This window comes from Panonychus citri, unplaced genomic scaffold, assembly GCF_014898815.1.
Source record: "Panonychus citri isolate SS breed McGregor unplaced genomic scaffold, ASM1489881v1 Contig00111, whole genome shotgun sequence".
Lineage (NCBI taxonomy): Eukaryota > Metazoa > Arthropoda > Arachnida > Trombidiformes > Tetranychidae > Panonychus > Panonychus citri.
In genome coordinates, this window is record NW_026515516.1 from 911,227 (window position 1) to 937,225 (window position 25,999).

At 28.3% G+C, this 25,999-nt stretch overlaps 2 protein-coding genes across 3 annotated transcripts in view; both read left to right on the forward strand.

Moving 5' to 3' along the window:
- Positions 1-25,999, forward strand: part of LOC128389872 (uncharacterized protein DDB_G0273453/DDB_G0273565-like) — a 67,870-nt gene that overhangs the window by 24,035 nt on the left and 17,836 nt on the right. For both annotated transcript variants that reach the window (XM_053349514.1, XM_053349515.1), the window contains 3 exons: positions 3,507-3,552; positions 9,557-9,626; positions 9,825-9,924. In XM_053349514.1, the coding sequence (XP_053205489.1) occupies positions 3,507-3,552; positions 9,557-9,626; positions 9,825-9,924 (216 nt within the window). The remainder of the gene's footprint in view (positions 1-3,506; positions 3,553-9,556; positions 9,627-9,824; positions 9,925-25,999) is intronic.
- Positions 20,363-24,063, forward strand: LOC128389873 (ABC transporter G family member 23-like). The gene has a single exon (XM_053349516.1). The coding sequence runs from the start codon at positions 20,561-20,563 to the stop codon at positions 22,727-22,729; it is 2,169 nt and encodes a 722-aa protein (XP_053205491.1). The 5' UTR covers positions 20,363-20,560; the 3' UTR covers positions 22,730-24,063.

Here is a 25,999-nt window from a genome sequence, read left to right on the forward strand (position 1 = left end):
AGTTTCATATCAAAATCTAAGTAAGAAAAAAAATGAAAAGTTAATTAACCAGATTAAGTGGTTTTAATTAAATCAACTGTAATCAAAGATAATCTTGTAATAACTCAAAGTCTTAACCCTTATAATTTTTTTCATCATCTAAAAATTTAAATTGTTGTAGCGGTTGGAAAGTTAATTAGAGTTTCTCTCATTAAATTGTAACAATTTACTAATCAAATTGATTATAACGACAAGTAAATCAGGGTAATCGGGACAAACATATGAAAGTTAATTTAGTTGTAATCATTTGCGTGATTCTAATCATTTTTAATTCAAATGGTTTCAAGAGAAAACAAAATTTAATTCACTAAAACGCCAACGCAATTAAAGTGCATAATTTACAACAATTTAACTATTGAATATACATTAACCTTTAAATCAACTTTGAGGTGACAATTAAATTGAAAGAAAAGCTTAATCAACATAATAAATTTAAAACCGAATATTTAATCAGATTGAATTAGATTTTCTATTCGTATCAAAAGAAGAAAAACTCAATGACAATCGTATTTGTTAATCAATTAATTCGCCCCAATTATTGATTAAAATTAAGCCCACAAGAGTAATTAACATGTGAATCAATCAATCGATAGTATATTTTGTGTTGATTGTAACAATTAAGTCATTAAGTAATGACCGAAAAGAAAAAAGTTCCAAGACTAAATCAAGAAGTTCTTATAAACTTTATTTTGCCGATTTTCCCTTGATTCTAATTGATTAATTGTTGGGAGTTTACACAATTTGAGAGAGAATATAAAAGAAAATGATTATCATGAAAGTATTTCATGTAAGTGATAAATAATCATAATTCAGGGTATATATTTCATGAGAGCAATTACTTAATCAACATATTAAAGTAACTAAATCAAGATAAAGTGTAAAACTTATCAGGTCAAGTTATTAAAATGAAACTTGTTTACCTAGCAAATGATTGATTTCATGTAAAGGGCTTGACAGTTTTAATTGTGAACATTAAATATATTAATTAATCTAATATTGGAATGATTAAACATCATTAATGAGAGAAAAATAAACAGAGATGAAGTTACCAATCAATTACTTTACATGTACATCGCTGTATTAATTGTTAAAAGGATAAACTTTCCCTAAATAATTAAGGAATATAATTAAAACTAGACCAAGAAAGAGGCATTTAATTGTTAAAATATATTTTAATTTAACAAAATTGAATTTGATGGTTGACAAAATGTTGATTAACTTAATGTCACAGATACAAAAATGACCTCTTCCTCTATTGATCTGAGTTAACTATTTCAATAGATTTATGTGTTCAACAATGATCAAGATGAGAAAAATACATTATATTAATACTATTAATAATTTTATAACACTTTTCTTCAGTAATTAAGGTGTCAGGGTTTGAATTGAATATTTATTCAGTTGAGAATAGAAATATTTATCGTTGAATTGGAACAGAACATGGAAAATTATTTGCTGACCTTAAGCCTCGAATGCAGCCTCAATGTCTGCTCGTACTGTTGTTACATCATCACTTAAAGTTGCATAGTCTTCAGGTACACTAGGTAGCATTGAAATACCATCACCAGCTTCAGCTGAAGCTACGTCTATTGGCATTAATCCTTTTTCGGCAGGAACAGCAATAGGTTGCATTTCCAATGTCAATTTCATCTCTCTTTTAGTTACGTTTAATTCATCCATCTTGAACAGTCTGATGAGAATCGGATCAACTTCCTTCTTACCATAGCACTGATTAGATTGATCTGAACTTAGACTCATAATCACCATGAAATATACGAAGATAAGTGTTCCAATTGAAGAAACAAAAGCGTTTTTGAGGTTTGACAACATGTTGATTAACTTAATGTCACAGATACAAAAATTATCTCTTCCTCTATTGATCTGAGTTGACTATTTCAATAGATTTATGTGTTGAACAATGATCAAGATGAGAAAAATAAATTTAAGTATATCCTAATTTCTAAGCGATTGATCAAACAATAGTGATATTGATATTCTAGATTATTTATTTGGTTAAATGTTCAATCTACATGAGGCTTTAAATATTATCTAAAGAGTATCGATAATATTAAACGGAAATTGTATCACTCAAATGATGCTAGATAACTAGAGGTCGAAGATGAAATAAAAACAATTGGAAAGACAACAAATTCTGGTTATGAGTTACTCAGGATCAGGGAATAATTAATTGTTTTTCAATATTATGCTGATTATCGTGTCAATTTTTCTCATAATGAAAGTTGACTGTTTAAATTGAACATTGTTATCATGTTACTCATGATTGACATGACTGTCTTTGACTAATTCATTTATTTAGCTTTGAAATTCTGTTAATTGTTTCTCTTTAATCAATATAACCCACGACATTTAAATAACACCAATAGACTGTCACCATAGTTTCTGGGTATATTGATGGTAAAATCTTGTAATTAATCAATTTAACTGAGTTTCATCAATTATCATTGAGTCTTAATCAATGGTTACAATCAAACCTCTCACCCTAAATTAAGGGTCTTAATAAAATGAAGATAATTATCGCCTCTTTGATAACAATTTAAGTTCACTTTATTCTGGTGATTAAATACTTTATTAAGTCACCTGATTACTATCAAGACTATTTGATCTTATCATATTGGTTTGGTTAATTGTTGTCTTCTTAGAGTAATTAATTTTCTAAGGTTTTAATTAATAGTCGATGAATTAAATCAAGGTAGAAAAAAATCTTTACTTTTCATTTGCTTTGATTCAGTTTCTTCAACAATGGATCATGTTAATCTGATCTTTGCCTCTCCCACATCATATGTCATGATGATGATGATCAAAAGATTCAAATGATGATGAGGAAAACGATTAATATAAAGGTATCTTTAAGAAATTCAGTGGCAAGAATATTGAATCTTCCTAACTCTCTCTCTCTCTCTCTCTCTCTCTCTCTCTCTCTCTCTCTCTCTCTCTCTCTCTCCTCCCTCTTCTTATATTCAAGTCCATTGTTCTTGATGGTGATTGGGAAGATGAAGTGAAGATAAAAATGATGATAAGGAAGATGAGGATGAGTTGATTTCTTTTCCCTGTCAAAGTGACCTCACCCATTAAAAAGGCCTAACAAACATTTCCAGTGATTGTTACAGAAATTATTACAATCATCATCATCTTTGAGTCTTTCATTCATCAATGAATGGATGATGAAGATGAAGATGAAGATGAAGATACTACAAAATTACATTGAGTAAACGAGCTAAATATAAACAAAATCAGGTCACTTGGAAAGGTCATCAAATAGATTTGATAATCAATTGGTCAATCCTTTTAAATCAACCAGATCAAAAGTGTTCAATTGTTTTTTTCAAATCAAGTTAATTTAATTGGCTTAGGAAATGATAATATATATTTTTCATCATCAATTTACTAATTGTTACCTGAAATTATTACTAATTTTTTTGTTTTTGTTTCTTCATTTTAATTTCCAGGTAAAATCAATCCTCAAAGGCTGGGAAACTGATAAATTGATCAACGGTAAGAGTTAATTGTCCGATAATTGGTTCATTTTATTATCTCACTTAGAAAATATTATCAACCTGACAATCAATTAATTGTTATTGTCCCTTTTTCATATTTTTAACAACATTTAACAACAATCAAAATCATCAATTTCCGTGATTTAACAAAAAAAATGGTTGATTGTTAATAATAATCAGTCTGATTTGAATTATTTCCAGTCCTGAATATGATTAAGGAAATTGTTGAAAGCATAACAATTGCATTTTATTAACCATTATGATTAACTATTGATTGTTATTGTTAAACGCTGATTGTGATCAACAACAACAACAAATTGTTGTACATTAAAAGAAGTGAAAGTTAATCATTACAATTTAAATTATTTCAATCACAATCATAAATTGTTCAGTCTTCTTCCTAGTAAGAGAGAGAGAGTCACAATTAGTATCTAATATTAAAACAGAATTAACAACAATTAAGAAATAGTTTACAGTCTACCAACAATTAGTAAACTGTAATTACGATGGTGATGAAAGTTAATCATAACCAGTTAAATAATAATAATATAATCAAATGAAACATAATCAAGGAAATTCAAATGTAAAACCAGAAATTGATCAACAACAATTAGCGTAACAATTAACGTTGACAGTCAATAACATGATTTAACATTAATCAAATGAACTTATCTAAATACATTGAATACCTGAGATTGATTCAATTCAATAAACAAAGTTAATTGTAATTACAATTTAGTAAAATTAATGATTAATTTGATGACGATCATCATCAATTAACTAAATTTCATTAAGTCAATGTCATTAATTTTTGTTAGTTTTTTTTTCCTCAAACTGATTAACTTGTAATTGATTTTGTAGGACAGTGATGATGATCTCGGTCAATGAGTTGATCATCATTATCATCCTCATCACCATAATGATGAGGATGAAAATGATGATCAACCAAAGATGAATATAAGATTTGTTATTATTCAATAGGCTTTGAAACTATTTCTTTATATTGGAACCAGTTTTTTGACCTGAATCATTTAGTTGATGGTGATAATCAACATGAAGATAATGATGATGATGATGAATCAGCTCTCTCTCTCACTCACTCATTCACTCATTCATTGATAGACTCTCTCTCTCTCTCCTTTCTATCTTCCACCTCTCAATCTTTCTCCTTTGACTCTCACACTTTTTCACCATCATTTTTTTATCTACTCAACTTTCATAATCTTCATTTTCATCCTCATCCTCATCTTCACTTCATCAACCGTTACTTTTGCTTGTGAACAATTTAACTCTCTCAATTATTTATCCATCTTGTTAATTTAATATCTCACATATACTAATTGTTGTCATTCATCAATCATTTGCATCATCGTCTTCATCTTCATCTTCATCCTTAACTAACTCTCTCTCTCTCTCTCTCTCTGTGTTTGTTAATTGTGCTTAGTATTTATGGATTTTATAACTTCCAATCATTAGATATCAATAGTTTCTCATCATATCCAATCAGTTAATTGCAACAATTAACAAAGTGTTAGTTTGTTTTTCGTGACAATAAATTATTAAAACTTGTGACAATCTAATCGTGTCTGTATTATTATCTGTTAAGTGTTATAACTTAATTACCCATCTAATCAGTTCACTTAATCAACCATTGGGAATCATAAATTTTACAACAATTAACTTCAATCTTCAAGAGTAGTTCATTATTATTAACTAATCAACAGCTGATTCCTGGTAAGTTGATTACAGTTGTATGTAATATATAAATTGTAATTAAAAAAACTTCAAACTATTAGATTGTTATAAAAATAGATTGAGACAAACTTTTCGCAATTCTAATCAGTTTGTAAAGATGAGAAATCATCAGAAATTGATTAGAACCAAATTAAGGGTAATAGTTAGTTAACTGATTAACTGAACTTCCAGGTTAACATGAATGAGTGTAGAAAAAATCAAATAATTAGAGCAAAAAGAAGGAAAAGTTTCTCGAAAGAAAGAAGAAGAAAAAAACTTAAGTTTCTCTATCTCCATCCTCATCCTCATCTTCCCTTTTCTTTTTCTTTTACCGCTAATCCGTTAGAACTTCAGAATCAGAATCAGAATCAATTGCGTGACTAATTTCGCCAGAAATTCAAAAAAAAAGACCATCGTCATTTCATGTGTCATCTTAATCACCCTAATCCAAATGATGATCATCTTAATCCACCTTAATCATAATCATCTTCAACCCTGAAAAGCAAAACACAAACCTGAGAGTTAATTAGAAAGTTGATTTTTTGTTTGTTACTTTTAAATTGAGTTGATTATTGGGATGAATTTAAATTTTCATTGACCTTGAAAATTTTACACAATTTGAGTAACAATTTACTTAATCATTTTTTAATTTTTCTTTTAAATTTAAACCAGTGAAACCATTTCTTAATTGTGCTGTAATCAAATCTAAAGTAAAACATAATCAACGATAATTTTTTTTTCTCTTCACAAAGATTTAATTAATCACACAACATGTCAGCTCGATATTATTTATATTATTTATATAAATGGTGACATTTTAAACATAAATCATCATCAAATTTAATTATAATCAAAGAAGAAGAAGCAAAAATCTCATTCATCAACAATCAACAATCATAATCAAAGATTAATAATCAAACATGTTTAATTCATAAATATGAATATAAATGATTAGCATCATAATATCATTAACTTGACATTGATAATTATGATATTAAAACAATTAACCATTACAATTATCAAAAGCCAATAACAGCAATTAAATAACCATTGATTAACCTTAATCTTAAATTGTTTACAAAGTGTCAACCCTTTTGATTCCAAATACTTGACAATCAACTGATCAGCTGATTTCATATTTTCCTCATTTAATTTATCAGCAAATTTTCCGGTAAATCAAATTTAATTACATCAACTACTGTTTCAGAAAAGTTAATTGTTCAATTCATTAGCTCATTAATCGCTGAATCATTTACCGTTTTAAGTTCCTGATTGTTATTATTAGTATTATATGATTTACTAAATTAGTATAAACCTTGACCTTGGTTAAAAAGTTTCATTCAAACACTCATATATACTTAATTGTTAATTGTTATCATTTAGGTGATGATGATTAGTGATATTGATTTGAAACTCATTATTATTTATTACCTGAGTTTTTACCGGTTAAAAAAGGATGTATATTGATATTGTTTTGTTTTTTTTGTTTATTATTTACAATTGATTTACTAATGATGATGATGATGATTGACTGATTTTTTTGCATGTATTGAGTGATGATAGAGGTTTAATCATCATTAGATAATCATTATCATCATTGATTGTTAGCCTAGTTTACAAGAAAATGGTTTAACCTATTAAATTGTTAAAGTAAAAAGGTAACAAGAGATTAGGAGAGAGAGAGACTTGGATGATATTGATGAAGATGAAGATGATCAATTGATGAGGATAAAAAAAAGGAAGATCAAGTTTGTTTGTAAGAGTGAGAGAGAATTTTTTTTCATTCATTTGAATGGACGATTGAAAGTAGCCTTTAGCAATTATAGAATCATCATCATTATCATTACAGCTGATTATCTGCTTAAGACACTGGTGAAAATTAAGATGATGATGATGATGATTATTATTATTATTATTATTATTCTGAGGGATTGATCATCAAGTGTGATCTTTTTTTCTCATCATTATTATTAACCTAATTTGAATTGATCAGGAACAAGAATCAGTTAATTTGAATACAAGGTAATAAACATTGAGATTGTTTAGTTACCTGAACTTTTTATTTTCTTCTTATTTTTTTCTTCTTCTTTATCGATCATTAAAATTAATTGATTCAATTTTCATGGTAATTGTTTTATCGCACATTTTATGTTTTATTATTTTTAGAGAATTAAATTTAAATTTGAAAAGTTGATCAACCTGAAAATTACCATTGGAAGAGAAAACAAAAACAATGAAAAGAAAAAACTTTTTTTTTAAATTCTAAAAGTTCGTGAGTTTAATTGTCCATCCATCAGATGGCGACACTAGAGGAGAAAATTTTCTCGACAAAAATAACAATTAACTTAATTGTGATCGCAGATGCTGATTAATTGTAATCGAATAATTTATCAATTCTAAATTGTTATTGTAATCTAATTTTCTTTCATTATCAATTCTAATCAAAGGTTAGAATCAAAATGAGAAACTTTCACCTGTTTTAATTTAGAGATTGTAAAGTTGATCGAAATGTGATTTATATTATAATAAATATAATAGGAAAAGAAATTAAATTTCAAATAATATAATCAAATTAAGGGTCAATGTTTTTGTTATTGTGAAAATCATTTTCTCCAATAAATAATAATAATTTTAATTGTAATTAAGTTGATCAGTTTATTGACCTAATTGTTGTTTTTAAATGGTAGCAAAATAAGACAGACCAAACAATTGTGAGTGTTTTTTTGTTAAACTTTAATAAATCATATCAATGAGTTAATTGTAACAAATATAACAATCAAAACAAACCATTGAAAAGAGAGGGAGAAATTTGATTCAAGTTAAAATCAAATGATTAGGATTAAAGTTATTAATCTGATGAATTGTAGGTCGGAAGTGATGAGGATGCTGAAGATGATGAGGATGATAAGGATCATCTTGATCATCTTCGCACTTTTAATTCCTTTTATTTTTAATAATAATTTTTTCTTCTTCTCCACAAGTTCAATATCATTAATCATTTAATTCTTGATTGTTGATGATCATTATTGACCTACAACTGAATTAAATGGTATATAATATAAAATATAAGAAGATAATCTTGACAATCAGTTGATGATACACCTAATAAGTAATCAACCTTGTTAATTACATAACATTTAATTCATCACATTAATTATAATCCTCATATTATTGATCGGCTAATCATCGTCTTCAAGGTTAATCTGTTTTCACCATTTTCCTTTGATATTTATTATTACTAAATAATAGAGAAAAAGTTTCACAATTAGTTAATCTAAATTAACAGTTAATTGATTCAATCAAATTTTACTTTTTCCCTTTTCTAGGTCAATGATATTAGAAAGCAAAAGACAAATTTGATATTAATGATGATCAACATAATTATCAGGCCAGTTAATTGTTTGGTTTCCAAACATGATTAATATCAAATTAGATTGATCATCACAAGGGAATTGCCCTAATTTTTAATTATCACCTTTATCATTTGAATGTTAATCAACATACTAACTGATTGGCACAGTTTCCAATCAATATATTTCCCATTGGATATCAATCAATTGTAATTAAGTTAATTGTTCAAAGTTATAGTTGATCAATTACAATTGATTACATTTTTTTTTATACTTTTAACAATCAAATTATTCACCTTGAACTTCAAGCTATTTAAATTTGATTACAATTAATTAACAACTAACCTCCTCCTCCTCCTCAATTATTACCCTTTATTTTGTTACAACAATTTATTAATCACTTAGACAATTGATTCATTGATTAGTTTTGATTGTTGATTGAAAAAAAAATATATTTAGTTTTTCATGTTAATCAAATAATTTTTTTTTCTGCTTGTGAGTATTTAAAATGATCAACCTTTTTTCATCAACTGCAACAAAAGACTTTGATTAACAGCAATTTAATTTAATTCAATGTCATTAATGACACAGTTAATACACAATCAGTGGTTTTCAGCTACTTAATTTAATCAAATTAATCAATAATTTGTTTGATTAACTATAAAAACTTTATCAATTGTGTTACTGTTATCAAAAGTTCAACGAAATAATAATAATAATGAAAAAAAAAGTTTTCCAATTTTTCAACTTGATTAACAATTTTACTTAATCGTTATTAAATTATTAACGATTACCTGACCATTAGAAAAAGGTTTTAATTAACAAGATTAAATTGTTTATCAGTTGATTGAACTTTTTTTCATTCACGATCTTGATTTTTAATCTAATTCTCAATCAATTTCTCATCTAATATCACAGGTAATTTGTATCCGAATCAATTCTGGACTGAATACGATCGATATATTAAAACTTTTCCAATAATTTGGAGGTAAGTTGATCAAATAATTAAATCTAATTACAATTAAAACTTGAATTGAACAGTTTGTTTTCATTAATATTTGAAAATAAATTCAACTCAATGTCTCAATTCAGTTACTCCATCTATCGGAGTTGAACAAGACTAAAAGTGAAAAAAAAGTTTTCTAAAGTTTTTGTTTTTCGTTGATTAATTTGATTTAATTAACAGTTACTTTGAGGCCAAGTGTGAACAATTTGACTTGTTAAGTGCATGTCGAAGCTACCAAGGTCCAGTTTTACATTCGATTGACCAATTATTTTATTTACCGGTAAGTTGGCGATTTCCTTTAATTGTATTTAGTTAATCTCTAAAATTTAATCTAATCTGAAATTGTCTAAATTAATTTATTTAAATCCTTTGAAATTTGTGGTAATTGTCTCAATTAAAGGCTGATTTAATTGTTAATGAAAGTAGATTAACCTTGATTTCAATGTTACATTTGCTTTTCCATTGTTTGGTTGAATACTATTAATATTTACATTTTGATGATTTGAATGAAAAAAAAAGTTTCTAATTGTTGATTCAGTGTGAATTATATTTCTCGAGGTAATTGTAAACAATTAGATTACAATTACTTACGATTTCCTTGTTCCTAGATGATGATAATAACGATAATCTTGATCATAAGAATAGGTTTGAGCCAGAAAAACCAGAAAAACAAAGTTTAATCAGTTAAATTACTTTGATAATGATAATAATACAACAATGATAATAATGATCACCTTAATTGTAGCGGTTAATTTGGTTACCATTTAAGAAACAATGATAAATATAATCCCGAAGGATAATCAGTAGCAACAATTAACCTTGTCATTGGAGGAAACCATTTCCTTAGACCTTGTCTACAATTAAGATGAATACAAAAACCAACAATCAAATGTTCACAATTAACTAAACAACGATTAACAATTTGACAAACCATTGAACAAAACAAAAGTAGGTAACTGTATGTTCATCATGGTCAATCATCTTGACCAATATATGAATTAATTTATATATTAAAAATAGACACAATCATTGGGATAAAATTTAATATTTACCATTTAATCCGATTGGTTAATCATTAATCAGGTTAAATTGTTGTGTATATTTGTAATAAGATATATATATATATAAATATAAATATAAAACAATCAGCAATATATTTAAACCTTAACTAGTAAGTTGAATGGTCTTAATCACAATCTACATGTATAAGATGATATTTAATTTAATAGCTGATTGTTTGTAAGGCCAACTATTTATTTTGATCATAATCAACAACCAACAACCAGTAGGCAACAATCAAATCAAACCTTCAATTGAATCAGCCCGGATAACCAACAAATCTGTTATTATTATTATCGTTATTAATATATTATCATCATGATTAATATCATCTCAATACATTCATGATAATCATCATGTTATTATCATGAAATAAAGTTATCAGGAAAATTATTAGTAAACAAATATAACCAGAAAAAGGGAAAAAATAATATTTTTTTCACAAACTTCTGAGTTTCAATATCGTCCAGTTTTAAATCATCAACTTTGAATTATCTTCATCATCACCAAGTAATAATTATAATCATCATTGTTATCATGAAGATGATGATGCTGATGATTATTATTATTATGAAGCTTTGGTACTTTTGGCCTTGTTTATAAATAATCACCAACTTATTATTATATCGAAATGAAAAGTTTAGATTAACGGGATATCGATAAGCATGATGATAATGATGATGATTTATATGAATTTAACTTTCAACTGGACATTAACTCTTGTCCATCTTCATCTTGTTATCTTTTTTTTCATTTGTTTACCTTTTCATTCAATTGTTTGTGGTATTTGTAACTGTGATAAGTTATCAGGTAAATGGGTAAAGTAAAGGTTACAACTAATACAATCTAAGATGATGATGATGAGCTTTTCATCTTCCTTGTCATCCGTGACTTCTTGGATCAGTGAAAGGCTCATAATCATCTTTATCATCATTATCATCTTGTTTCTTATTACCCATCAATCCGGATATATGATGAGACCGTGACGATAATGTGACGATGACAAAAAAAAATTCAGTAATAGAAGATGAAGAGAAAAAAGTTTGTCATTGATGAAGATGATGATGATAATGAAGACAGAAATTGTTTTTAAAAGCCAAAATAAAATACTGATGATGAAGATGAGGATGAAGATAAAGATGATATCCGTTCAACTACGGACATTACTTGACCCGTAAGTTACCGTTAGTCGTAATATCAGTTAGCAATAAAGGGAAAGAAAAAAAAAGAGATTGAGTTAAATATTTTAGCTCTAATATGGATTAAAAGGTTTTCGCTTGTGAATGTGATTAAATTGTGATTAAATTGTTGCTAATCAACTTGAAACTTTTTTGCTTTTTTTGCAGAAAAATTCATTGATTAAATTGTCACTAGCTACTAATTTAGGACATTTTCGCCTCAAACAATTTACTAATCAATCACTTTTGTACATGTTCACAGATTAGGTTTCCATGCAAACTTTAGTCTCTCTCATCAGTTGATTAACTGATTATTTTCAATTTCCTAGATGGATTAAGATTAGATTAACAAAATTAACATACCAAATATTAATATATGATATATTTTGATTAAGAAATCCAATCAATAAAAAAAAATGGAACCGTTGACTTGACCAATGGTCACTTAAACTTCAACAATCAACCATATAATCAATTTGTATATCAGTTTATGAGTTGATTGTTGTCCAATAAAATTTGTTGATTGTTATTAAACTATTTCAATATTAAATGAATTGATTACTTTCATTGATTATGAAGGGAAAAAAAGTTGATTCATTTTTTTTTTACCTGGAAAAGTGAATGAGGTAAGAAAACAAGATTAAGATGGAGATGAAGGATGAGGATGATAAAGGGAGGAGATGATGATGATAACATGAAGAAAGGGGGAAAAGGTGTACACAGGTAGATAGGGAAGGGGAAGATGATATTTTGAGAGAGCAACAAGTAAGAGGATTAGGAAGATAAGGGGGGAAATAAGGAGGTGGAAGGTGGGAGGAGGAGGTGATATTATTATTATTTTTTTCGGTTCCAATTTGAAGTAACATTTGAATCTCAATGTTGACCTGAAATTAATAACAAACAGTTAATAGCAATTTATTGTTGTTTAGTAAATTGTTTCAGTTTATTTCTTAATGTTTAACTTTTGATTGTTATCATAATTGTTTAAATTTTGTGTACTTTTGTTTCATTATTAACTCTCTCTTGCATCCTCATCACAATTATCACCATAATCGTAATCATCGTCATCATGATGTGTCAATGAAAGATTGACTTGCAATTTGATTTGATTGTTTTCTTGTTGTGTTGATCAAGTGTCTAAGTGTGTTGATATTATATTAGCTCAACAATTGGATTAACATTAATTGTTAAGGATACGAAGTTTGTGTTTCTATTGTAAAGAGTAACTATAGTTGGAGAAATGTCCAAACTCGAGATCAGTAAAACTTCAAGTAGTTTATCATCTAACTCAATGGTCAATGGTTCGAACTCAAGTTCTAATAAAAGTTCGAGTCCATCTCGATGGACCAAAATGTTTCTATCAAAATCATATTCAACTCCTTTTCTTAAATCATCCTCATCACATTCATTGTCCATCTCTTGTGACCAATTGGATCTTCTTAAAGTATCAAAGGCTCCATCAGTTAATTCAATTGCATCAACATCATCACAAGCAATTAACGTATGTTGATATTAATCATTTTCCACACTAATTAATTGTGTCCATTAAATTTTCGCAATTCAATCAATCGGTTTAGATTATGATTCTGATTTGAAGAATCAAAATGACAAACATTTCCCTTATTATTAGTTGATTAACTTTCTAAATCATTTAAGTCCATCAATGATTAACTTTTACTGACCAAAGGCTATTTTGTAAAGAGAGAAAGAGTTTAAATTATCAACAATGATTAGTTAATTTACTTTTACCTTGATTGTTTTGTACACTTTTGATTAGATGATTAGTTGATTAACCAAAACTGATCAATATCTGTATTGATTAAGTGAAGGGAAAAGTAAAAAAGTTTCAACAATCATAATAGCAAATAAATACAATTAACTGAGCAATTTGATTGTTATCATCAACTAATAACTAATCATAACAATCAACAATCATTTGAAGGTCAACAATCAACGGATTTACTGATTACAGGGTTATAATAATACATATAAAACTAATTATAAAGTTATCGAAATGAGAAAAACAATTTAAATCATAATGATAATACTCTTAATTGTAACAATTAATATTGGTACAGTAAATCAAGTTGAAAATTAGTCCAATCAAACAGTTTCAACCCAAACAATTTGTTAATTGTCAACATGAACTAAATTGTTTACTATTGGATTATATTGAAAGGATGTCCGGATAACCAGTATTCATCGTCATCATTTAGACAAATACAGTTATCACCTTAATCCAATTTAGTAACAACTTTAATTGGATTAAGCCTTAAATGGGAACAAGATTAGATTGTGAAAAAATTTGATCGCCAGCAATTAAGGCAAGAAAATTAACAACGATTCAAAAGTAAAATCAAATATCGTCTTCATTTATATTTAATCATTTGAATATCAGAATCAGAATCAGAATCAGAAATCAATCATTTCCTTGAGGTTGGAAAAAAAAATCATTCATCTTGATATTATTGCTACCAAATGATTTATATGTATACAAGTATATAAGAGATTAGATTAATTAACCTAAATTCATGATTAATTAAAGATGAATGTGATGAAATAATCAACAAACAATAAGAAAAAAATCAAATAATTAACAATCAACTGAATATTATATTATATAAATAACAATAATGTTCAAGGTTCCAGAAATGGAGCTAAAATCCCGTGAGAATGAAAATTTTTGAAGAAAAAAAAATTCAACGATAATATAAATGAATCTTCATGGTGAATATGAAGTTTTTTATGATCGTTTTATTCATTGAATTCATTCATTGAGTGATTTTCAACATTTCTGAGAATCACAATTTTTGAAAAGGTGCCAAGATTTTGGACACAATCATAACGCTTTTTTTTGTTACTACCAATCAGCTAAATGGTTAACGGTAAAAAAAATCCACCACTAACACAATGATAATCATGAGGTGTAAGAGATGATCATCAGAATGAAGATGATGATGGAAAAAAAGAAAGGAGAGAAAGAGAAGAAAAAAAATTTTCATTCTCATTGGCGCGTAGAAAAATTTCCGTGCCGATCCGGTTACTCTCTCTCTCTCTCTCTCTCTCTCTCTCTCTCTATTGTTTTTTGTTCTAAAATATTATTTCGAGTCAATTGTCGCTCTTGACCTACAAGCACAATTAACACCGACGATGCTACTATTAGTGTAGCGATCAAATCGTTTACTGAATATATTGTTTTCTGTCAATTTTTACAACCTCACTCATTATACTGATTAGAGTTAATTAGCTAGTTGAATGTTCATCCCGATCAACTGATTTATTAATTGTTACCTTATAAAAATTTTCTCCTTTTCCTTTCGGTAATTCACTTAATCATCTTAATCATAATTAACTATTCCCGAATATGATTTATACCCTTAATCCATGACGATTGGTTTTGTGGGTCGTTGCGTCGGTTTTATGGATCGTTAATTTTTTTTTCTTCATCTCCATCAACAATTAGCTAACCATTAACTATTTATATTTAATAATAATCGTAATCATAATCATTCTCATTGTTACTGTTGATTAGCATTCGATTATTAATTCAATTGTCAAAACATTTAGAACCACAATTAGCTAATATTATTATCAAAGTCTCTGTTTCTTTAGTTATAACGATTGATCAGTTAATTGTTTTCGTAATTAAAACTAGATTAATTGGTTATATCTCTTTTCCCGATAATTAATCAATTTTATCAATTGATTAACCTTGATTGAGATTTTTTTTCCTCTCCAAATATTATAATATTAACTCAACATGAAACCTTTAATACAATAATATTAGTTAACAATTAAATTGATCAGTTGAATTAACTGATTATCTTAATCAGTTTCATTGACAGGTAACAACTAAAAATAATCAACAACACCAACAATCAAGATAAACATTGAATTGTTAATCGTAAACAATTTGTTAATATTAGAAAAATGATCTCAACAATAAACTTGATAGCCAACAATTAGCTTAATTGTCCTTGGTATTAATTTAGTTTTATTAGGCAATAATCTTCATGTTCAATTTAATCGGAAGGACAAACTCACCTTAATAGTCAATCAAATAAACTGAATATAAGATAACTATAGATCCTTGGATATGCAAATGAATTAACTGGATTAACGGTTAATCTAAAACAAAAATCAAAATTAATCTCAAAGGATTAGAAGCAAAAATAAAAAATTAAACGATTTTTTCCAAAAAAAAAAACAACAATCGTTGCAACGAAATTCAAAATAAACCAAATCTCTTCAATCCAACGAATTGATTTAGTAGCTAAATCAATTCGTTGGTTGCACAAAACGAACGTACGAAAAAGTTTATTACCGTTAATCGTTAACAATCAGCACTAAAAAACTAATCAAAGACACTCACACACTTAAATGTTATCACAATTAGTTGATTATTATCAGAATATTGTAAAAGTGAAACTGATTGTGAATTAATTATCAATGAGGAAAAGTTTCACTTTGCTAACGATTAACGAAACTTAATCAACATTATTAATAGAAAACTGCTCGTTCTAATCTCAATCCAATATATTTTATTGGGATTCGTCTTAATTATCCTACTAATTGCAGATTAAAACAAGAGGATGGCGAGTGAGTGAGCGAGTGTTGGGTAGGTGGAGGGGGAGGATAAGAGGAAGAGAATGTTCTGTTTTCCTTAATTCGAATTTTTTTTAAATTCGTTTTGTCGAAGATAAAAAAAAGTTTCCATTCAAATCATAACATTACACCCAATCAATGGGTGTATTTATATATAAAAAGAATTATAAAAAATGATCATTTTCAAATATACCCTAAGGGTCTTAAATCTTATGTGTCTCAAAAGTACCAATTAAACAATTATATTTATATAATTACAATTTGATGACTCACACTCAGACTCTCTCTCTCTCACTTTTATCATCCTCATCCTCATCTTTAGCACCTTCAAAAAAAACTACCACTTTCCTTTAATCATTATCATTATCATCAGTTACTTTTAAACTATTGTTAGAAATGAAAAGTTATCATTAAGAAATAATCTCATGTTGGTCAGTTGAACCTTTTTCATGATAACAAAGATGACCAGTAGTAGTTGTTATCAACTGGTCATTCCTGCTAATTAAACGCTTGTTGTTGTCATTAAAGTGGTCACTTAATTAACAATCGTAAGTGTATTAAAATATCACTTCGTTACTGATAATGTACTTACTTTTTTGTTTCTTTACCTTTCGTTGGAACGATAAGAGAGAGAGAGAGAAAAAAATTTTCTTTTTTCTTTCCAACGATAAAATAATATTCTTATCATCGTTATTATCATCGTACTTGTATCATTATGTTTAATCTTCACTTGATAACAATCAAACTTAATCACCAAGAATATTATCTCTTAATTAACTGAATCCTTTTTCCAATCGTTGAACTAATAATTTAGTTATCAAGTGCCTCTAATTGTGATTTGTAATTTAAATTATCATGTCAACTTAATTGTTGCTGTTGTTTGTTTGTTGCAAACAAAAAATTAATACAATTAAATTTAGATATTGGTAATAAATATCATAGTTATTATTGTTATTATTAATATACATTAGGTTAATCATGATTGAAACAACGATCCAATCACAATTAGATTAGATTTAATTTAATTTGATTTTGGTGTTATCATATTAATACCTTCCGGAATCATTATTTTGTTTATTAATAGTGTTATTTGTTTTTCTTGTATTAACAATCAATTGTTAATTGTTACAATTTACTTTTTGAATGTTTGACCCTCGTATCCATTGGATGATAATTTAACTTTGTGATTTACAACTATTGCTAATTAAATATTGATAAAGGTCATTGATTTGTGTCCCAATTTTTTTTTCAAGTTTTTAAGCTTCATTATTATTGATGATTAGTTAATTTGGTTTAATTTTCTAATTTTTAATTTACAATCCTGATTCGCTTTGACTGTTTATGATTGTTGAATATTGATTAGCTGTTAATTGTAATTGATTAGTGCCAGTTATCATTAGCTAAATGATGAGGACACTAAGTGTAAACATTTTTTTCCCTTAAAAAAAGTTAAATATTAATTAAGAATCGTAATTGTTGATTAACTTGATGATGATGATTATGAATGTGTGTTAACCACCATAGAGAAACAATTAACTCTCTCTCTCTCTCTCTCTCTCTTGATCATCACCAGTTAATTTGACACAATTTGCATAATCATCGATGTTGAATTATCATAACAATCAAACTAATCAATTTGATCAACTGATCTGCAAAACCAATCAAAAACTTTTCTTGTTTTTCAATTAACTTTTATGTTGTTTTTTTGATTGTTTATCACATGTAACAGTTTAAAGTTAATTGTAGAATCTGATTAAATCTATTGATTAATTCTCACGGTGTATTAATCAACTAATCATCTTTATCTATTATTTAATTGTTACGTTGTTGCAATCAACTATAAAAAAAGTTTGGTAACTTATCCTATTCCCGAAGAGTTAACAACAGTAATTGAGACAGAAAAAATCAAATTGATTGTAATTTTTATCTGAATAGATTAACAATCATTAGTAATTTAATGATGGAAACTAATTAAAATTAACTAATAACAAACAATCTAATCCTCTTTTCTACTATGCTACTCATAAGCTGATAACAATTAAGTTAATCATGATTAAAATATGATGTTGATGATAAAAACAAAGCAAAAAATAACAAAAAAACTCATTAAAAATATCAGAAATGATCAGCAAGTTAATTAAGTGTTAAATTAAGTTAATTGTAATTAAAATCAATGCTAACAAGTAACTAAATTGGTAACAATTAACTCTTTCTGTCTGATTACATCAATAGATTTCAACCTTAATTGTTTGATCTTTGTTTTCGTAATAATCAAATTTGATTGTTGGTTTGAAACTTTTTCGCGATGATTAAAATTAATTACGGAAAGTAATCATTTCCTTCACACAATTTACATATTATCATGGGTGTGGTTATGATGATTAACCCTCCGGGCAAATAAGATGAAAATTAATCCAGAAATTAAGATTTTTTTTTGTAACAATCAACACAATCCAATCAGTGAAAGTTTAATCATGATTTATTAATAGCTGTAACTTTGTGAATATTTATTCATTCAAATTGATTGAATCAATTTGCGAATTGATTTACAACAACAATTTAAGCTGATTCTGTGATGATTAAGGATGATGATGATGATGGATGACAAATGATTTAGTCTAATCATCTTGTTTCCCTTATTTGAAAGCAACTCCCTGTAATTAACATGATGATGATTAATTAATTGTTGAATATCATGATTAGATATCAGAATCATGATCAACTGTAATCACTTTTAATCAAATCTTTTTGTTTATTATTATATTTTGATTGTGATTATTATTAGTTGATTGTTATTCTCATCATCATTTAATCATCAATTAATAATTTAAACTAAATTGTGGTCCATAAATTGTTAGTTTTTGTTTTACTTTCAGCAATTAATTAACAGTTTATGTTAATTGTTGCTTTTTTAATTCATTCACTATTTAATTTCCTGATGATGATTACGATTAAGCTTGTTAACCATTTGATGATTAAACTTTTTTTTGCTTGATTTAGTTTAATTGTTTTGATTCATTTTCTTACTCTGGTGTTGATTTGAATTAATTGTTTACTATTAATATATAATTTCAATTTCAGTTAACAAACATAATTAACAACACTAATTAACAACGGAAGTGTAATTAAACTTTTGAATATTAATTTTAAACAATTTAGCTGGAAGGTTAATTAATGTGTACGTTACTTAATCACTTTATTGATGATTAAGAGACACAATTAATTAATTTTTAACTAATCATGGGAAAAGTAAGAGAATCAAATTTGTTTTCCTTCAATCATGTTCAATTAATTGTTTACAATTAGTTAATTAATTGATGTTTTTACTTCTTAATTTCTTTCTTCTTCCTGGTGAAAAAACAAATTCGTACATTGATTTAGCTAAATTGCTACAATCAACGACAACAATTAAAAGAATCACAGTTAATTTGGTTTACTTAGTGTAACCAAAAATATAATCAATATTTAACCATTAATGTTAATGATCATAATGATTAACTCTACAATCAAAATTAAAACTAATGGTAATTGTTAATTGTTGGTACAAATGATTATGGGAAACAAATTACAAATCATTTACAATTTAAATCATCATTTCCTAAGCCTTAAGGGACCAAAGGGGATTGTGATTATGATCACAATTAACATTAAATTGTAATCAAATGTTAATATTGTTTAAATAAATTAACCCTTTAAATGTTAATCAAATTAACTGGAGAAAAAAAAATTAATCAACTTTGATTGTTGTTCAAATAATCTAATCATCTCTCTGTTTATGTATTAATATATGAATGATATTTGTTGCAATTTGATTGATTGACTTAATTGTCATTAGATTATTATTCCCAACAATTAATTCACCCTTGATACTAATCAAATATACTAATAGATTTATATTTAATTGTCTATTGATCAACAATTAAGGTTTACTCAGCTTTTTTAATTACATTGAGAGATATGATTGTTAACAAAATTAATATTTAATTTAGTTTAAAAATCAATCCTCAAGTTATAACAACAAAATAACATCAAGTTGATTGTCAAAGTGATTAAGTTAATTGTTGCTTGTTCTTAATGATGGAAGATGATTTGAATAATAATAATGTGAATACCAATGGTCATCCTAGTCAACAACAAGATGACCTTTACCACTTTGATGATAAAATTTGGCAAGAAGGATTAATAGCCCGTAACCTTTGCTATGCAATTAAAAACGTTGACATTTTAAACAACGTTGACCTTAACCTGGCCCGAGGGCAAATATATGGTCTATTGGGTCCAAGCGGGTGTGGTAAGACAACCCTTTTAAGGTGTTTCATTGGATCAATAATACCCCAGGTGGGTGACCTATTCATTTTTGGACATCGACCTTACGACTTTGAACTTGGTATACCAGGTCCTCGATTGGGTTACATGCCCCAGGAAATTGCCCTTCACGGTAACCTAACCACTTACGAAAATGCCATTTACTTTGGTCTGATAACCCAAATGTCCAGAGGTCAACTAACCTCTCGAATTGATTATCTTCTTGACCTTCTCAACTTGACACCCTTTAGAAACTATTATGTCCGTCAACTTTCCGGTGGTCAAGCTCGCAGAGTTTCCCTATTGGTCACCCTTATCCACGAGCCACCATTGATTATACTTGATGAACCAACGGTCGGTGTTGACCCTTTACTACGGGAAACCTGTTGGTCATATTTGGTCAATTTAGCGGAAACCAAAGGCTGTACCATAATCGTTTCAACTCATTACATTGAAGAGGCTCGTCGTGCCCATCGTATTGGTTTCATGAGGAAAGGTCGGATTATCGTTGAAGATGAACCCAATCAATTAATGTCCAGTCACAAAGCGACCTCACTGGAAACGGTTTTCCTTAACCTTTGCTCAGTTAAACGGAAAAGCACAATGGTCAATCCTAGAGACTTAAAACTATTCCAACAACGTATGGCTCGAGAGGGTAAAAATATCACATTAGGTCACAATCCGTATAAAACTTGTTTCCCGTGTCTTCTTCCTGGTCCGAGAAGCTTAAAAACTGACCAATCGAAAGCATCTTCATTATCATCGCTGTTGAAAATTTGGTTTACCCTTTGGTTAGGATTAACTCGTAACAATATACGAAATGAGTTTCGTGATCCATTAGTTTTATGCTGCCAATATCTTGTTTCCATCTGGATGATCCTTTTATTTTACTTTGGTATCGGTAATCCTCCGTCGGGAATTAGAATGGCCTTTGTTAACGAGGATTCCTCATTCTTTAGCCTTAGTGGCTCGTTCATCGATTCACTGGACAGCCAAATGTTCATAAAGCAACCATATCAATCTTTCAATGAAGCGATAACCGATGCCAGGTCAACCCCGTTCTGGGGTGTCCTTTGGGTACCATCAAATTTCACTGAGACCCTTTTACTTGATAAAACAATGGCCGATGTTTCAATTGAATCAATTCAATCAGGTCAAATGAAAATCTCCGTTGATATGGCCAATAAATTGGTTTCCGCGATGTGCCTTCGTAGTTTAGTCAATGGTTTCATCTCTTTCATTGGTGATACCATGAAATCTTTTGGTCTAGATGAAAGGTTAACATCATCACCGATCGTTATTGATCAGGTCATTTACGGGAAAAATGTCTCTAGAGATTATAATGATTTCCGCCGGACAATGTTCCCCGGGTTCGTTATCAATGTTACCCTAACATTGTCCATGGCTGTCAGTTCAATTGGACTGATTCAATTAAGGAAAAGTAATACATTTGAACGGCTACTCGTCTCTGGACTGACCAAAGAGACCATTTTACTTGTCCATTGTGCGACTCGAATTTTTTTAACAATCCCTTTTGTCGCTGTTGTCACTTGTCTACAATTCTGGTTAATTGGTGTCGATTATCCCGAATCACTTGGAATCGCATTCTTAGTTTATACTTTACAAATTATCCTTGGTATTGTGGCCGGTATTGTGCTTTCCGGTTTATCGAAGGAAGTTGTCGCCTCTCTTTACGCTGTTTCCGGTTTCTTTATCGTCTTCCTTGTTTCAACGGGCTCTATTTGGCCTATTGAGGCCATTTCACCTTCATTTAGATGGATTTGCTTTTGTTTACCTGGAACAGGATCAGTTGAAGCTTATCGAAGTTCAATCTATCGAGGGTGGGGTTTAGGTCATCCAAAAATTTGGCCTGGAATTTGTATCGACACACTTTGGCTTATCGGGACACTTATAATCGGCCTTAAAGTATTCAAATGACAACAATCAGCTAATTAAATCACAATGACAATCAGTAAAGTACAAAGAATCACAATCAATCAAGATTGCAACTGTAATTGAGAGTGAGAGTAACAAATGATAATATTTCAATTTAGAATCCAAATTTACAAAAGATTATAATGATTAAGGATTCTATTGGTTGTGTTTAATTGTCACAATAGATACAAACAATTAATTCAATCAGGTTCATCTTTACATGATGACCTTTGTCCAGTTAAACTTTGAGAGACGGAAAAGTTTGACCTTTACCTTTTATTGTTTATGATGATTATGGTTTTGGAATTTTTTTTTTCTCTTTCTGTTTCGTATTGATCAAGATTGTGATTAGATGATTATGATTTAAGCTTATGAGATTATCTTGATTAGACAGGATATTTATATGAGAGGTTAATCCTTACGGATTTAAAAGATAACCATGAAGATGAGAGATGAGAGATGATGACAAGATAGTCATTTAGTGTGAACTATTCATCTTATCATATCTTCACCATTGAAATCCTCTTCTTCTTCTTGTCTCCATCATTCTGGTGATTGTCATCTTCTCTCATCTTCATCATCATCATCAACATGCTTATCTTAACCTTTCAATTGATTATCTTTTTGGAAAATCTTAATCTGATTTTCATGTCATTCAATTTTTAAAGGAAAAAGGAACCGTGAGATTGTAATTCGTTAATTATCATCACAGGTGAACAAACAATTAAATTTTCACAACTTTTTCATCTTCGCTTCAATTAAATGAAGAAAAAAATTTCCACTAAAAGTAAACCAAATCTTCATTTAATCCAAATTACGATTAATAAGTTTTTCCTCGATTTTATTAACTTCGGATTAAGAGTAATTGTTCTTTCCGATAGATGTCACTACTTTTTCGAAAAAAGTTTTTTTAATTATCCGATAGATGGAACTAGTGAACAGAAAATTTAGTTGAGAATTTGAATTGAGAGAGAAAACTTTTTCTTCTTTTTTTAGTTTTTTTTTGTTTCAAAAAAGTTCAATCGAATTTAATTTACAACCAACATCAATCATGAGTGAGGAGATCGATTGAAATTATATAATTTGTTTTTCTCCCAAACGGAGAAGCGAAAAAAAAAATGAAAACGAAATTAACCAATTTAATTAATCGGTTAAAAGTAAACGTTAGAAACAATTGTTGATTCAACAAGTTTTAAAATAAACATTTAAATGATATTAAAAGTAAACAATTCTAATGTATAAATGAATTGATGTTCCTACTGCAATTTAGTTGATTAGATTGACAATTAAGCAAGAAAAAAATAGAGAGAGTAACATAATTTTCCCACACAATTGGAAATGATTAAGGATTTGATTAAAGAGAGGTGTGGGTGGGATAAAGGTAATGATTACAATTAAAAGATGAGAGAGAAATGATTAACCAACACGAATGATTAAATTGCTCAGCGATTGAGTCAATCACAATCTCTCTCTCTCTCTCTAATCTTGAGCTTTACCTCAAAAACTGACCAGTTAAACTGAACATATGTAAATGACCATAACAAAAGAAAGTATCAAATGAAAGGGTTTGGTTGATGATAATTTGCCAGCAAAAAAAAACAACCAATTTGTCCTAAAGGGAATCTACTGGGTGACCTTTAAATCCCATTGGATGAGGGACAAGAGATACCTTTTTGTGCAAAGGGGGTGATCATTTTGTCCACCGTAATAAGAACTGGACAAATGACCTTCTCAGGTAGAAAAAGAATGCAAAAGTATTTTTTATCTCTATTGATTCTCGATAGAGGAAATGATGAAGATGATGCAGAGAGAGAGAGAGAGAGAGAGAGAGAGAGAGAGAGCAAAAACGAGAAGAAGATGATGAAGAAGAAAACAAAAAAATCCGGTTGGAATTAGAAGGTCATTCCGGTCACTAAGTAACTTGCTTAGCTGAAAATTTACCTGTAAAACTAGCAATCATGAAGATGATGATGATCATCATCATCTTAATGCTCGTACCTTTGCAAAAAAATGAGGATGGTGTTTGTGCTCCCATAGCCTAGGGCAAAAAATTAGACTTTGGCTTCTTACATATATAAGTTATTTATCAAGGTAAAGATGATTATGATGATGATGATGATGATGATGATGATGAAGGAGAGAGAGTATCTTTTGAACGAACTTCAAACCTAAGTAAATTGCAAAGAAAACCCTCCCACCCCACCCCCAGTGATACCTTATTATTTTGGTTTCTTTACCTGGTTCTTACCTTTCCAATAGATGCTTAGGTTAAAAGGTAAAGATCACCTTGGAAGAAAAAATTATCTTTTCTTTTTTTCTTCTTTACCTTTTTCTCATCTCTCTCTCTCTCTCTCGAAAAACTTTTTCTTTTTCTCGTCCAATGTTTACAATTTCACCTTCTAAACCTTTACTTTCTTATCTTCATCCCCATCATCATCCTCATCATCATCTCTGGGATACAATTACCTTTCAAAAATCTTGGGTTACACTTTTTTCTTACCTTTTTCTTGCAACTCACCTTTCAAATTTGAATACCTGGTAACCTTATTTTGTCAAGAGTGAAAACAAAAATCTCCAAGGTTTTGATATTATGTTGACAAGAATTTGCAAATTTAAATTGCAAATGTAAAAAAAATTGATTTGCAATCAAATTGCAATGCATTTATCACTCTCATAATTGTTGATTGTAACTATTAAGATTCTTGTGTCATCAATAATTGTTTAATTATTAAATACCTATTGTCTTTTTGTTGCAATTAACTTTTTCATTTGTATCATAAATTAATGTTTGAAAAAGTTTCTCTTTCAAATCAATTTTAATTGTAACCGGTTTGACTTGTTTATTGAATCAAATTAATAATAAATTGTTGTTGTTTAACAAAATTAACCATTGAAAGTTTGGATAATTGTTGAACAACAACAACAACAACAATTAACTGATCACTTTTCGTACAACAAACAAAAAAAAGTCATATTAATATAAATTGTGAAAGTATTAAGAGGTAACAATAATATTTTCAGTGAAAATTAAAGTAACAACAATTAAGATTATCGCTGGTGAATTAATTAGTAATTGATTAGTATAAACAATTAGCAAGAGAAACAACAAATTTTCAAGTTAATTTAAGGTCAATTTCGTGATGTTAAATTGTTGCTTCTTCAAATAATCAAACAATTTAATCATTGAAGAAACTTGTAAGTTAATAGTTAACATGATAGTCCAGGATTATAATACTAAATTAATGTTAATTATCCCGCTCAAGATGATCCTCT

What these genes read in the sequence shown, in the direction of transcription:
- LOC128389873 (XM_053349516.1), top strand. Translation starts at nt 20,561, where the DNA reads ATGATGGAAGATGATTTGAATAATAATAATGTGAATACCAATGGTCAT.